Genomic DNA, 14,599 nt, shown 5'->3' with positions numbered 1-14,599 from the left:
TGCATTCCGTAAGTTTTTTAAACATGATTAGGAAACTGTTGACTGGAGGCTATTAAAGAAGTTCTTAAAATTTTTGCGGGTCACCCCCTTTTCTGTAAATGGAGTGAATATTGTTATCCGTTTAATTTTTTCCCCAGTTGAATAATTCCTGCTGGTATTTGGTCTAAGCTTACTTCTTTTCCCCATTTAAGCTGTTTCATAGCTAATTCTACTTCCTCTTTATAGTACCCTGTTCACCTGGCAATTTCGGACTATTTCATCTCTTATAACATAAAACAGTTGTTTCAGATATCTTTATCGCGTTACCTTTTTTTATGCATGAATATGCTGCCGTTTTCATCTTTTACTATTTCATATGGAGCTACACGATTAACAATTCCAAATCAAGAAAACACAAGTAACACTCCGAATTATATTATACAACTAATAGTCGAAAAATGAAGAGCAAGAGTTAGATGACCAAGAAGCCGAAATCTTAATGACGAACACAAATATAATCGACTAATCAGAAAATTAAGATCAGCGCTACATGACGCACGCAATGCCACATTTGAACACTACATTAGTACATTGTCTAAAGAAGATCATTCAGTATAGATACCAACAAAAACACTTAAAGAGACCTGAACAACACAACCCACAAATTAAGAAAGATGACGTTAGTTGAGGAAGATCAGACCAGGAAAAAATGTCAACATTTTCAGAATACCAGATGATAATAATCAATCAATAGAACACTGAAAACTTTTGTTTTTAACTGTACGCCCGTCGTGAATGACATACCATTTTTTAAATAACACTTAATATTGCACTTTTTTAGTGTATTTATTTCATGTTTCAAGATAATTATTTTAGGAATATATTAATTTATAACATACGGTCTTATGGTCTTATTACGGCTTTCAGATTATACGACATAAATGTATCTTGTACCGCACTGCTAATTACGAATTATGTTTGTAATGCGATAAGAGGTCCGAATATACGAGACACCAGTGACTCATGCCGCACTGATAAAAATCCGACAGGAATCTGCATTTCTATAAAAAAAATAGATTAATTTGTTTTGTGTATTAATTTAGTTTAGGTCGAACAAGAGTTGCAGTAAAAGATTTTTCTAAATATAGAGTGTAAACCATATTTCCAATGCTTTATGAAAGAGAACCAGTTTATAATATTCTGGACGACGTAATAACACCTTATTTTATAATATTGGTCGATGAATTGAAATCATTGTTCAAGAAACGAATTATTCATGTACAGATGTTTTACTCTAAAAACATGTAAAAATAAAATCTCGATTAAAAAAGTTGCAACCAGTTACTCTCGATGAAATTTAACCCCATTATTGATTTTACGAGTGATAAAATGGGTCGACAAAAGACCAGTTTTAATCCTTGCAACATTTAAACATAATAGTTGTATCTTGGTTTAATCAAATAAAAAGAAAAATTATACACAAGTACTAAAACCACAAATTATTCTCGATTATAACTTGGTGAAAAAGAGTGTTGATTTTAGTGATCAAGTGGCTTCTTACCAAAGCCCAATACGCAAAATTCTGAAGTGGTACCGGAAAGTGGCAATGGAGTTAATATTTAATACCGCAGTAGTCAATGCTTAGTTGCTAAATAATAGAAAACGTAAAAAAAGCGACAACCTATCCTTGAGTTCAGACTGGAGTTCGCGAAGGCGTTTACAAATAAAGAAATGTTGTAACCCTCATGACCAGTTACACCCAAAAATACCATCTAAGGCAAAGCGATGTAGATAATACAAAGAGAAGAAAGTATACAAGATGTTACAAAGTTTTAAGAAGAAGCATGACTAGTAGAAATGCCGATAGAAAAGTTAAAAAAGTTAAAACATACTCTGAAGAATGTGATGGCAAAACTGAAATATATCTAGTGTGCTTCAATGAAGCACATTAAAAAACAATTTTACTTATACAGGAACTATTATTGAGTAAAAACGTATTGTGGCTCAAGTGGCCTTATAGTATTGGAAGTCGTAAGTTGATAGTTTCCAGTAGAACGTTTTTATTGTTAATTACCTCCGTAAAAGTGAGTTATAGTATTTATAAAGAAATGGATGTAAATAATATGCCTTCGACATCTAAAAAAGGTAGATGTGAACATAAACGTAGATTGACCACTGCTGAATTACAATCATTGTTAGAAGCATCGGGCGAGGACGATTTGGATTAAATGAATGGTGGAAGTGACTGACAAAATACTTGTACAAAGTCGTTCAGAAAAATCGAGGATTGCGTTTTGGAAAGAGACAACACAAACAGAATTTAAGACTTTTCTCGAGCTTAAGTTCCATATGGGGACAATTAAAATGAACCGTCTGCATGACTACTGGAAAAGTATAGGTAACTATAATAGTGTTGACTTGACTAGACAATTGTTCATAGCCCATATGAAGAAATAACCTAATCCTCACTTGTCAAAGAAACTAAAAAAACGTTAAGTGGTCTAAAAACTAAAAAGTCCCCTATTCAAACTGGTTTTTAATAAAAAATTTAATAATATGTTAAAAGTTTTTTTAATATACCCTAAAACTGAAAGCGCAAATAATCGATTGCAAGTTACAAAATACTTATAGTTATAGTCATACGAGTTTGGACAAGTACAGTTGTTTAAATAATTGCTTTCTGTGATAAACAAATTGAATAAATTGTAAAATATTTTTTGATCTGCTTGATATTTAGCACACTTTAATAACTCATCAATTGCCATGATTTCAAGTAGCTATATTATCTGTCGTTAGTCACAAAACAAAGTTATTAACATTTATAAATTACTACAAACATATAATATCTTAGAGTTTATGGTTTTTTGGAATTATCTCAATTATTTATGTATTTAAATTTGGTATTTCTCTACATAGAAAACTTTTTATGGTCTACAACTTTTATTTAAATTATTTTTCTTTAGAATGTATACAAAACGTTTTATAAGCAAAATTTTTTATTTTGCCTTTTAAGATTGTTTAAGAAAACAAAGCAAAATCAACTGTACGTCTTTTTCAAAATTACATTTTTAATTAACTAATATTTAACGATACGATTTCCAATATTTAACCTTGTTTATTGTACAAATTATGTAAAAATGTGTATACACATTTTGTACAAAAAACGTTTTTTGAGAACGATTTCCTGAATTGAAATCAAAATGTTAAACATTAAATAATTAAAAATGTGATTCTCATCCCAATCACAACCAATATTTTTGACCTAATCCCATAAAAATCTAATATTTATCTTAAACTATTCACTGATAGCTTCGATTAAACCGCTTGGAAATATGTAAAATATTCCTCTACACAACTCTCTGGGAAAAAATATCTAAATTGAATAAATATAACAACTGAACATTGATATAAAAAAACTAGTTGGTTGACCCCAGCCGGTCGGCAGGTAGTTTCAATGTCTGCATTTGAACTTGACCCAAAACCGATCGATATTTTTATGTTTTCAAATATTATTTAAGTATTAACACTGGCAACATCTATTGGCTTTAAAATGATACCAAATACAGTAATTTTACCTCCCAATGTTAAAATGGTGGTTTGATGTAAAAAATTTAATTTATAAAAAAATCGGATTATTGAAAAACCGACAACGGTGCCAAGCCTACAAAGGTGCACTAAACGAACATACACGACTTATAAATAGAAAATGATAGCATTTCTTGGTGATGCTAAATGACTGCAACGTGAAAAGAGCTTAAAACGATAGTGGGATGTATATATATATATATATATATATATATATATATATATATATATATATATATATATATATATATATGTCAGTTGCATCATTGTCATCGTTATAAACCATATCCAGGACTTCCTGGAGCGTCAAACCTCTCCTGTAAATAAACAAATAATTAGATCTCTTATTAACCTAGTGTGACCATTCGGTAACAGTCTGATTCAGTCTCATGTAAATTTTTTGTTAATGAGCCAGGTTGCGTGCATTATTTTTTATGTTATAACCTACTTTTTCAACTATATCAATAATTATTTAAATTGCCGGAAAGTCTTAACAGTAAACTAATAAAACTACTTACTCAAATCTCGGTTCCATAATTTGCACATTCGTTAATACGAATGAATTCACATAACTATACTATTCTTTCGCTACAAACTGTGGAATTTTACACTGTAAAAAATTGAATACACTGACATCTAGTAACGAAAAGTTAAACTGCGGATAGATTTCTAGCGTTAACTTGAGCCACAATTAACATTAAACGATGGCGTGTTTTCGTAACCAAATGGTTACACAAGGCTTTGATGGGTTAATAAAAATCATAGATTCTTACCTTATGAATCGAACTGTCAGAGTGAGAATAAGCGATCAAATATCAACCCCGTTCACTCCACGCGCTCGAGTTCCCCAAGGTTCAGTGCTAGCACCCTTGTTGTATATCACATACTACAGTAACATTTCAAACCTAAACATACCAAACACAAAACTGTACCTCTACGCAGATGACACTGCCCTTCTTACTACAACGAACGGCTATTTTCCCGAGAGAACCTTTAGAAGACCACAAACTCTTTTAAACGGTATCTAAGAATGGTGCAATAAGTGGAGAGTTACTCTAAACGCTGCAAAAACACAAACAATTCTGTTCCGCAGCCCAAATACATCGATTAGAGTCATTCGCCACAGCGATGATCAATTCCCCCTGTATCTGATGGGACAAAGGCTCGCTACGGAAGCCTAACAGCTTCCTATTCACTAGGACGCTCAACTGGGAACCTGATCTAAAGGCAACTTTAGATAGGGTCAGAAATCGAGCCCGACTCCTAGTACCACTTACAGGGATATTCGGAAAAACACACACAAAAACTCTTATCAACACTTATAAAACATTCATTCGACCCGTTATAGAGTATAAGTCTAACTTATATTGCCGGCGCTATATTATATAAAAGCTAATCGCTACGGAGCGCGCAATTCTGCGTAGCGCCTGCAGAAAGTTGGTATTTCCCATCCCGTGAAATCCATCAAATAGCCTTACTCCAATTATCGAGAGAATAAAATCTCTCAACAAAAACTTTACACTCAGAACTATCACTTTTTTGACCTTCTCCTTACTTATTTAGGTCACGTGGTCGATAAACCTGGCAAGCATCTGATTCTGCATGCGTTAGTTTTCTCTGTGCTTTGATTTTCTTCCTTTTTTTTCGTCTCTTATAAATCTCCATTAGCTCCTGGTTTGTTCTTCCGCTCCATTTTCATTGATGTCTTTCTGATATGGCATGAAAATTCTTTCCATGTCAAATAAAAAACCGTAAAACCCATCCCCAGGTATCTATTTGGCCCGCTGCTTTTAAGAGTACTTTTTCCAACTTTCACTACCTCACTTCACAGCTGCGTGGTTTCTTGTAAGGCCATTATTTCGATTTCTCACGTATTTCACTAAATTTCTTAATGCTCCTTCATCTTAAGTTCCATGTTCCCCCTTTCAATCTTTTTGTTTCCTTTCTTTAAAATCATCGTCATTATCGTAGCCATATCGTTACCATTTTTCCTTTGTTGCTTACTATTTACATATTAGTTTTTTGAAGCTTGTACAGTTTCCATTTTTTTATTTTGTATAGCTGTTCCTTCTATTCATCTCCATTTCCTATCGTCTACGGTTAACTTTTTATATCCTATTCTTGTCACTTTTCCTTTTTCTCTTTCTTCTTTCGCCACTTTACTTATTTGTTTCTGTATCTCTTTTCTTTTATTACTAGGTCATTGTTTATGTAAATACGGTCTTTCTGTTTTTTTAACTCGTTCTTGTTTTCAATATCTCTGTTTTTTCTATCATTGTTTCTGTTTCGATAACGCAGAGATTCTCACCAATCTTTGTGGCATTCCACAATGTCGCCTTTACTTGCAGTTCTCTCGCTATGAAATTTTCCTTCTCTTATGTTTCTATCGTCCATTGTTAATTCTGACATTAGGTTTTTCTTCTTACTGTATTTCTTTCCTGTAGTTGCTTTACTTTTCTTTTCAAGTTCCGATTCTCTTGCTTCATTATCATTAATTTCTTATTGTTTTCGGCTTGTTCCTTCCTCACTTGCTTTATTTTGTTCATCATTTCTTCATTTTTCCCCATCAGTTCTTTCATCATTCTAATCATAACTGCATTTATATCTTTATCTTCATCTTTTTCATTTTTCTGTGGTGATCTCTTTTTTTTGCTTCTGAAGCTATAATCTTGTTCTCCTTCCGTTTATTCTCTTCGTCGATTTCTACCTCGCTTGTCATTTCGTTTTTATATGTATTTATTTTATTTTAATTACCTATTTCTTTACTTAACACTATTACTTGATTTTTATTGGGAACTACGTTAAGAGGTGGCTCAATATAATTTCAAATGGGAACTTGAATTTAGGTTAATTCTAATATAATAACAATATAATAATAATTATAATAACTAATTAATTAATAATAAGATTTATTTTAAAATGTGTTGTTTTTATTTCAGTCTAACTGACTCTGTCTTCTATTCGCCACCTTAACGTTGATGGTTCTGTTTTCGTTCAAACTTGATGTTTGTATTAAAAAGGTGGGTCATTATTACAGCTTAGGCTATTTAGAACTTTTTGTTGATTACTGCATCATACTCAGAATAAATCAACTGAATGAAATCAAACACAAGCAATAGTCATAATCATGGAATAATAGATACTGAATTTTAATTACATGGTTGTGATTTACACCACCTAACTAAAAGTTACATATAACTTGTAGATTATATTGGAAACACATTGATATTCTTATTTGTTTTGTAACTTATAGTTTTGTTGCTTAAATTATAATATTAAAACTTACTAATTAAGTATTTGTTTTATTATTAAAGAATATTACAAAATAAACATAATTATGTAAATATGAGAACAGATAATAGGAAACACAACAATACATTTTATTTTGGATCTGGTATCATTCTTAAATATTTCTTTCCTGAAGGAACTGTCATAACTGTAACAACTGGGAACAAACTGTTAAGTTCAGCGTCAGAAACAGTGGGTTGTACCATCACTTCTTCACCAGGCTGTAGATAGTTGAAATAGTATTAGAAAAATAGTAATAAAATAATGCGAACTAAAAAAGGTTATAAGTAGGGTCTGGATAATTATGTATTTACAGTACTACATCTTTCCAACACAAATATTAGTATTTAGCTCAGAGGAGTGCTGTTGCTCATGGTGTAAAATTACATAAACAAGAGATATACCTGTTTTATGAATTGATCCCTTATTTATGTGTAGCACTCCACTGAGCAACGATTCTCTTACAAAGATCGTAGTACTATAAATACATTAACTGAGCTGTAGTTATAAGTAAGACATACATATTTTTTAGAATAGTTTATATGTTATATCTACTCATTAATTTAATACTCACGACCCAATCAGCAGGTGTAGCTATTTTATGTTTGTCACAGAGTTGTAAGGAATCCAACACTCTCAGAATTTCACTGAAAATAAAAGAGGAAAATAAAAACTGAAAGTAAGGATAATAATCAAGTAAACATACAAACAAAATCAGTACTTTTACTAGTCACTTACTCAAAATTTCTTCCTGTGGTAGCAGGATATAGAATGGACAGTCTCATCTTCTTTTTTGGATCAACAATAAACACAGCTCTTGCAGAAAGTGGTATGCCATCAGAGTCCTTCTCATCTGAATCAATAATTCCTAATTCAATGGCAAGATCTCTATCTTGATCTTCAATAATTGGATAAGGAAATGTGCCCTCTAAACAACCACTATAGGCAAGAATATCAGTACTCCATTTCAAATGGCTCTCTACTGAGTCACAAGATAGGGCAATTATTTTAGTGTTTCTTTTTGTAAATTCTGGAATTAACTTGACTAATCTGGCTAGTTCTGTAGTACATACTGGTGTGAAATCTGCTGGATGAGAAAACAGTATACCCCAACTAAAAATGTTGATTCATATAAAGACCAATTGCACAATATAGCTGGGTAACACATTCATAAATGTTTTATATTAAACAGGTTTACGTTAATATATCTCAAATTAAAACAACCTACTGTAAACATAATATATTATGCAGAAGTAGGGTTTCCAAATCAAGAAAGTTTTGTAAGAACATTACACTTACGATTCTCCTAGCCAGTCATGGAATGATATATCTCCCACTGTAGTCTTTGCCGAAAAATTAGGAAATTGTTCTCCTAAAATAACCATTTTTATGCAAATTCTTATAGAAATCAGCAGAAAACTATTCTAAAATTCAGGTTATGTGTAAATTAGCCGTTCGCGTTCGATTTAAACGTTGATGTGTCTTGTATGTCATGTCATTTGTCAATTACATATACTTCTCATGGTTGCCAGGTGAAAATTTTTGTCCTCCCTAAATTGAACATTAAAATATCCCTAGAAATCCCTAGATTGAAATAAATGTATATATGGTTGCCTAATTCTGAGTAAAATGATGGGATGTATTGATGGTTGCCTAATAAAATAACATGGATATATAAAATACTTGTTGTTTTATACCTTTATTTTAAAAACATTAAATTTTAAACGGTACAATAGCGAATATTTGAATAAATTTAACCAAAATAGAATAACGTACTTATTTATGGCTTTGAATATTCTATTTAATATATTATTATGTATTATTCACTTAATCTAATTAATACAAAATACAACTTAGAAGAAAAATGAGAAGGTGAAGCCTAGAACTTTATTTATATATTTCCACGACTCCTGTAATTCACCCGATTCCTAGTAAATCCTCTAATTATTTATTTTATAAAACCTAAGATGTTTAAAAATCCCCTAATTCCTGCTCCAGAATTTGCTTCTCCTTTCTGAAAATATATAGGAATCTATTTTTGGCAGAAATCTATTTGGTAGCATAAAATAAAGATTCCAAGAACGTGGACAGTTAGCGACATCTGATAATAGAATACTTAAGTAGTTTACTCCGGATTTATGCAACTGATAATTGTATTGCATTAAGAAATCGCCAATTAATTATTTGGAATGTACCTAAGATCGATATTTAATACTGTTAATACGAAGTGGTTTTATACCTGAATTAAAGAAAATGTTATTATAATAGGCCTATGTAGGGACATATTTGAGCCCGTCAAAAATCCCTAGATTTTACACTAAATATCAAAAAAATCCCTTTGTCCCTTTTGTACTGAAATATCCCTAGATTCGGGATAAATCCCTAGACCTGGCAGCCCTGATACTTCTATTAAACAACCTAGAGGTCCAACCAACCATGTAATATACAGGTATACATCCTTGGGTCCAACCAATGACGGTCCAAGGTCTAACGATAGATATATGCGTTAAAACTTATTAATGGTACCACAGTTTAACCTTTCTTTTTTATACTATGATGTGACTTTTTCCAGAATAAGAAATCACTGCTAGTTTTAGTGGGAACCCAACGCTACAAAGAACAATTTTGTCAACGTGAGAAAGATACACTTCCACGTAATCCTAATCCACGCAAAATCTTTTCTGTTACCTATATGTATGAGTAATGATTTAGTTTACTATTACTACATCTATGAGATACAAACACGGATGTGGACATCGAACATGTATAAAAAATGTTACAGATGTGAATATAATGTTATTTATACCAGATGGTTAATCGTCAAACGTGCCATAGGAAACTCATTGGGAAATTTTAAACTGTTGAAGTGATGCTTCCCTAATTATTTTACGTCAAAAGTCATGTGATACCTACTATTCGTAGAGGACTGAAACCTGCATTAAAAACAAATGTTAAAATTGTTCTACCAATTAAACACATTCCAAAATTATAATACCAAAGAATATAGACGCTTAAGCGTCTATATTCTTTGATAATACGTTTGCCAGAGTATTGTTGTAAAAGTTGAGCCACACGTAGTGCAGAACGTGTATAACGGGTTGCATACGGTCAAAATGAAATTAGATATAACAATATGTATTTTAATTATCAATATTAATATTTTATGATTTATTGTTTAAAAAGCTTTGTTGTTAAAAAAGTGAATGAAATGTACTCAGTTAAGAAAGAAGTAGCAACAATAAAGAAGTTTTATGCAATAGTGCGCGAATTACCAGTTTTTTATTTATCCTAGATAGATATCCCAATAGACAATGATATCATTGCTTACTTCATGTTGGTACTGTGAAATAAAAGCAGAAGAATCTTGGTATATTATAACCTAAAATTTTTAATCATAAACAAAAATACTAAAAATATTCAGCATAAAATAAATTTAATATGAGCTTACCTACTGATTTTGGACCTGATTCAGGCGGTAGAATGAAGGTAATGTTTAAAATTTTTATATATCTTTGATATACAACTATTTTTCATTTTTATTGTAGGGTATTTGTATAGTGAAACCTCTTGTGTATGGTAATATAGCTAGATATTTTGGAAAAAAACGGGAAGAAGATGGACATACTCACCAATGGACAGTTTATGTAAAGCCTTATAATAATGAAGATATGTCTACTTACATAAAAAAGGTTCAATTTAAATTGCATGAGAGCTATGCAAACCAAAACAGAATAGTTGTTAAACCACCCTATGAATTGAGTGAAACTGGATGGGGGGAGTTTGAAATTGTTATAAAGATATATTTCCACGATCCCAATGAAAGACCTGTAAGTTCGTTTTCACTAATAATATTCTCAGAATGTTGTGTCAATATCCTAACAATTATACAAGTAGTTTTCAGACTTAAAATTCTACCAAAATTTTGAGGTTTATACAAAATATATTACAGTAAATAGAAATACTTAAATTATTTTTCAGTGCTAAAGAGCTAAAGTATTTTTATTAACTAAACAAAGTCTCCCATATTGCTATGTTTGAATTTTGGGAGTGTAATCTGGGTTCAATTAGTAGGACAAGCCATAGTCTATGGGTATAGACATTGTTGTATTGCAATGAAACTCTGGATTTATGTTAACAACAGATTGAGCTTACATGTGTGTCAGTAGGTTTTATTGGTGGCACCCTCTAAGCGGCTATATGCAAAACTAAAAACACAAACCTCGTATAGCAATAAATAATCCATATATTGTTATAAATCTCATATCAATAAATAATCTGTTAATTGAGACAGACAAAATTAAATCTTGGAGATGTTAAATATATATTTTGCCATATTAACACAATCCTCTCAAATCAGTATAATATCTTTATCAATTAAACTTTTGCTTTTAGGTTACGATGTATCACATTCTAAAATTGTTTCATTCAGGTAATACACAAGATATAGGTATAGAACAAAGTAAAGGTTTGGTGTCAGAAAGCTATGATGAGATTATTTTTCAAGATCCTACACAACTCATGCACCATTTATTGACAAATGTAAAACACTTACCTGTAGGTCGATGGGACCATAATACCAACTGTAAGTATATTCTAACAGAACAAAACTATTATTTAATATTTAAATTAAATTTGAGATATAAAATGGCAAAGGGTTTTATTACAGACTTAGGAAGGTGATTAGGAATTCGTGAATGTTACTTCTTCTTTACACATTTTGTTACCTATTTGAGCACCTTAATGACACAACTAGCTGCATTTTGTGTTAACTCTCTGATTGATTTTCAACTCTTTAATTACCATAACTGTTTGTCATCTCCAATCATTTTAAAATTTCATAGTGATTTTAATCAACAAATGATATAAGTATGTCATCTCTACAGATCCAAAATATTTATGGATTTCCAAAACGGAGAGGGTCAGTTTATAAACCCTTAACTTTTAGGATTAAAATTTCCAAGCGGCAGAACATGTTTTGCAGATTGTGAATCATTTTGGTTAAGATTAACTGGTTGTGTTTGTAATGTGTTTGTTAGTGAACTTGTACATGAACATTTTACAAGTACTGTTCGGAGTATAATTTCTAAGTGTTCAGATATGACCGGAGTTGGAGTAGCAATTATTCATAGACTGTTAAAGCAACGAAAGAGTGGAAGTATTACAGAAGCACCTAAAACGTCAACGGGGAGAAAATCCATTGATATAGACGATACTGTGAAACAATCGATTCGAAGAAAAGTTCATTCATTTTATTTACTAAAAAAGATTCCTATTTTGGATAAATTTTTAGTAGGCATTAATAAAGACGAATCTTTGCCAAACATTAAAGAAATAAATTGTGGAAAACTTTACGTGAATTAGGATTCGTTGATGAGAATAACAATAGAAAATCTACGCTCATAGAGAAAGAAGAAATTATTTGTTAGAGGAGGCAATATTTAAGGCAAAGTCGAAAATTGAGGAGAGAAGGCAAAAATATTTTTTATTTAGATGAAACATGGATAAATGAAGAGCATTTTGTAAAAAAAAGTTTGGCAAGATACACTGGTTACAAATGCTCGTCAGGCATTTATAGAAGGGTTGTCTACGGACTTAAAATTTTCAAATGGTAAGGGTCGCCGTTTAATTATCACTCATATTGAAGAAGATAAAGGATTTGTTGGTGGAGGCCTGCTAGATATTATTTCAAATTCTAGGAACGACTACCATGAAGAAATGACTGCTGATGATTTTGAGGAATATTTCAGTCAGATGATAGATTTATTACCGACCAATTCTGTAATAGTCATGGGCAATGCCAGTTATCATTTAAGATTAAAGAAGCTGTTACCTAACACTAAATGGAGAAAGCAAGAACTCTTCGATTATTGCAGCTATGCAAACAATATTCACCAAAATTTAAAAAAGTATAGTGTAGATGAAATAGCAAAAAAACATAGCATTAAAGTGTTGCGATGTTCGTCAACTATTATCTGACTCCATATCAAAAATTTCACCTGACAATTGGCAAAAAGCTGTAAGACGTATCATAACAGAGGAAGAAACATTCTGGAAACTCGATATGTTAAGAGCGTAGGCGCAAAATTTCGGGCCAATGCTTTTTAAATGCATTTATTTTTTTCGAATCCTGAGAAAACTAATAAGTATTTTTGAAAAATTTAAACGCAGAGTGAAAGAATACATTATTACTGAGGGCCGAAAGTCCCTGAAAACTTCTATAATGTTTGTTTTAATAAGTTACATGGGTGAAAAAGAAGAAAAAATTTAGTGTGATTTTTAATTTTAAATATCTCATTCAAAAAAACTTTTTGTTTATTCTAAGGGACTTTCGGCCCTCAGTAATAATACAATCTTTCATTCTGCATTTAAATTTTTCAAAAATATTTGTTAGTTTTCTCAGGATTCGAAAAAATGAATGCATTTAAAAAGCATTGGCCCGAAATTTTGCGCGTACTTGCGTACTTGCGATTCACTGCTCCATAGATTCGCCTTTCTTTCGAAACATCCTAACATATTTTCATTATTTTTTGTTAGAATCCAGGTCTCTGAACCATATGTTAGGACTGGGCGTATTATTGTTTTGTAGAGTTTTATTTTTGTATTTCTCGATATAATTATGGATTCAAGGAGGAGATTGAGCTCAAAATAGCATCTATTAGCCGTGCAAATTCTGCGGTAGTATTATTTTCAGTATTAAGGAGGGCTCCCAGGTATACAAATTCGTTCACTGCTTCGATGACATCGGTTTCTATAACGAGTGGACGTAGGATTTGTGGTTGCGTGCTTATGTTCATATACTTCGTTTTGTTGGTGTTTATTATTAAACTCATTTTTGTAGCTGATTCTTTTAATGCTACATACGTCTCCCGTACAGCGTTTTCCGTTCTCCCAACAGTATTGATATCATCAGCATAGGCCAGGATTTGCACTGATTTATTATATATTGAACCAGTGATTGTGATTTGTGACATACGTATTACTTTTTCCAGAGCCAGATTGAACATTATGCAGGAGAGAGGGTCTCCCTGGCGCAGTCCATTATTTGTTTTAAAAAGTTCAGACAGTTCTCCCTGAATTCGTACTCTACATTCAACTTTTTCGAGAGTTAGTTTTGTTAAATTTACCAACTGATTTGGTAGTCCTAGCTCTTTCATTGCTTTGAACATTTCTCTTCTTTTCACAGAGTCGTAGGCTGCTTTGTAGTCTATTAATATGTGATGAGTATCGATGCCATATTCCAGTGTTTTTTCTAAAATTTGTTTCGAGGTTGCAATCTCATGAATTGTAGATTTACCACCTCTGAAACCAGCCTTGTATTTTCCTACTATCCGTTCTGCATATGGTGCCATACGGTGACATAGTACTGAGGAAAATATTTTATACGCTGCATTTAGAAGCGTAATTATTCTGTGGTTAAAGCATTCAAAGATATCTCCTTTTTTGTGTATGGTACAAAGTATTCCAATATTCCAATCATTTGTGAGGGATTTCTGTGTCCATATTTCCTTTATAAGCTGCTGTAATGCCATAATGGTATCATGGCCACCTTCTTTATATATTTCAGCTGGGAGATTATCTATTCTAGGTGATTTGTTTCTGGCTAGTGTTTTGACTGTATCTTTAACTTCAAGAATCGTTGGGGGTTCCTCTTCCCTCTCGTCTGCTCCCCTTACCTCATCTCTTTCATCTTCCAGGTTTTCTTCTTCCTCCTCTATATTAAGTGCCTGGTTAAAGTATTCCACCCATT

At 31.8% G+C, this 14,599-nt stretch overlaps 2 protein-coding genes across 2 annotated transcripts in view; one reads left to right on the top strand and one right to left on the bottom strand.

Annotated features, from left to right (window-relative positions):
* Positions 1-6,846: 6,846 nt before the first annotated feature.
* Positions 6,847-8,346, bottom strand: Prx6a (Peroxiredoxin 6a). The gene is made up of 4 exons (XM_072536973.1): positions 8,152-8,346; positions 7,591-7,965; positions 7,427-7,499; positions 6,847-7,073 (listed from the first exon to the last, which is right to left on the bottom strand). The coding sequence occupies exons 1-4, from the start codon at positions 8,235-8,237 to the stop codon at positions 6,945-6,947; spliced, it is 663 nt and encodes a 220-aa protein (XP_072393074.1). The 5' UTR covers positions 8,238-8,346; the 3' UTR covers positions 6,847-6,944.
* A 1,834-nt stretch (positions 8,347-10,180) lies between these two features.
* Positions 10,181-14,599, top strand: part of Gas41 (YEATS domain-containing protein 4 Gas41) — a 34,795-nt gene continuing 30,376 nt past the window's right edge. The window contains exons 1-3 of the mRNA XM_072538762.1: positions 10,181-10,338; positions 10,398-10,679; positions 11,245-11,434. Of these exons, the coding sequence (XP_072394863.1) occupies positions 10,291-10,338; positions 10,398-10,679; positions 11,245-11,434 (520 nt within the window). The 5' untranslated portion in view covers positions 10,181-10,290. The remainder of the gene's footprint in view (positions 10,339-10,397; positions 10,680-11,244; positions 11,435-14,599) is intronic.

This window comes from Diabrotica undecimpunctata, chromosome 7, assembly GCF_040954645.1.
Source record: "Diabrotica undecimpunctata isolate CICGRU chromosome 7, icDiaUnde3, whole genome shotgun sequence".
Classification (NCBI taxonomy): domain Eukaryota; kingdom Metazoa; phylum Arthropoda; class Insecta; order Coleoptera; family Chrysomelidae; genus Diabrotica; species Diabrotica undecimpunctata.
The sequence above is the reverse complement of the archived record's forward strand: the minus strand, read 5'-3'. Positions and strand labels throughout refer to the sequence as shown.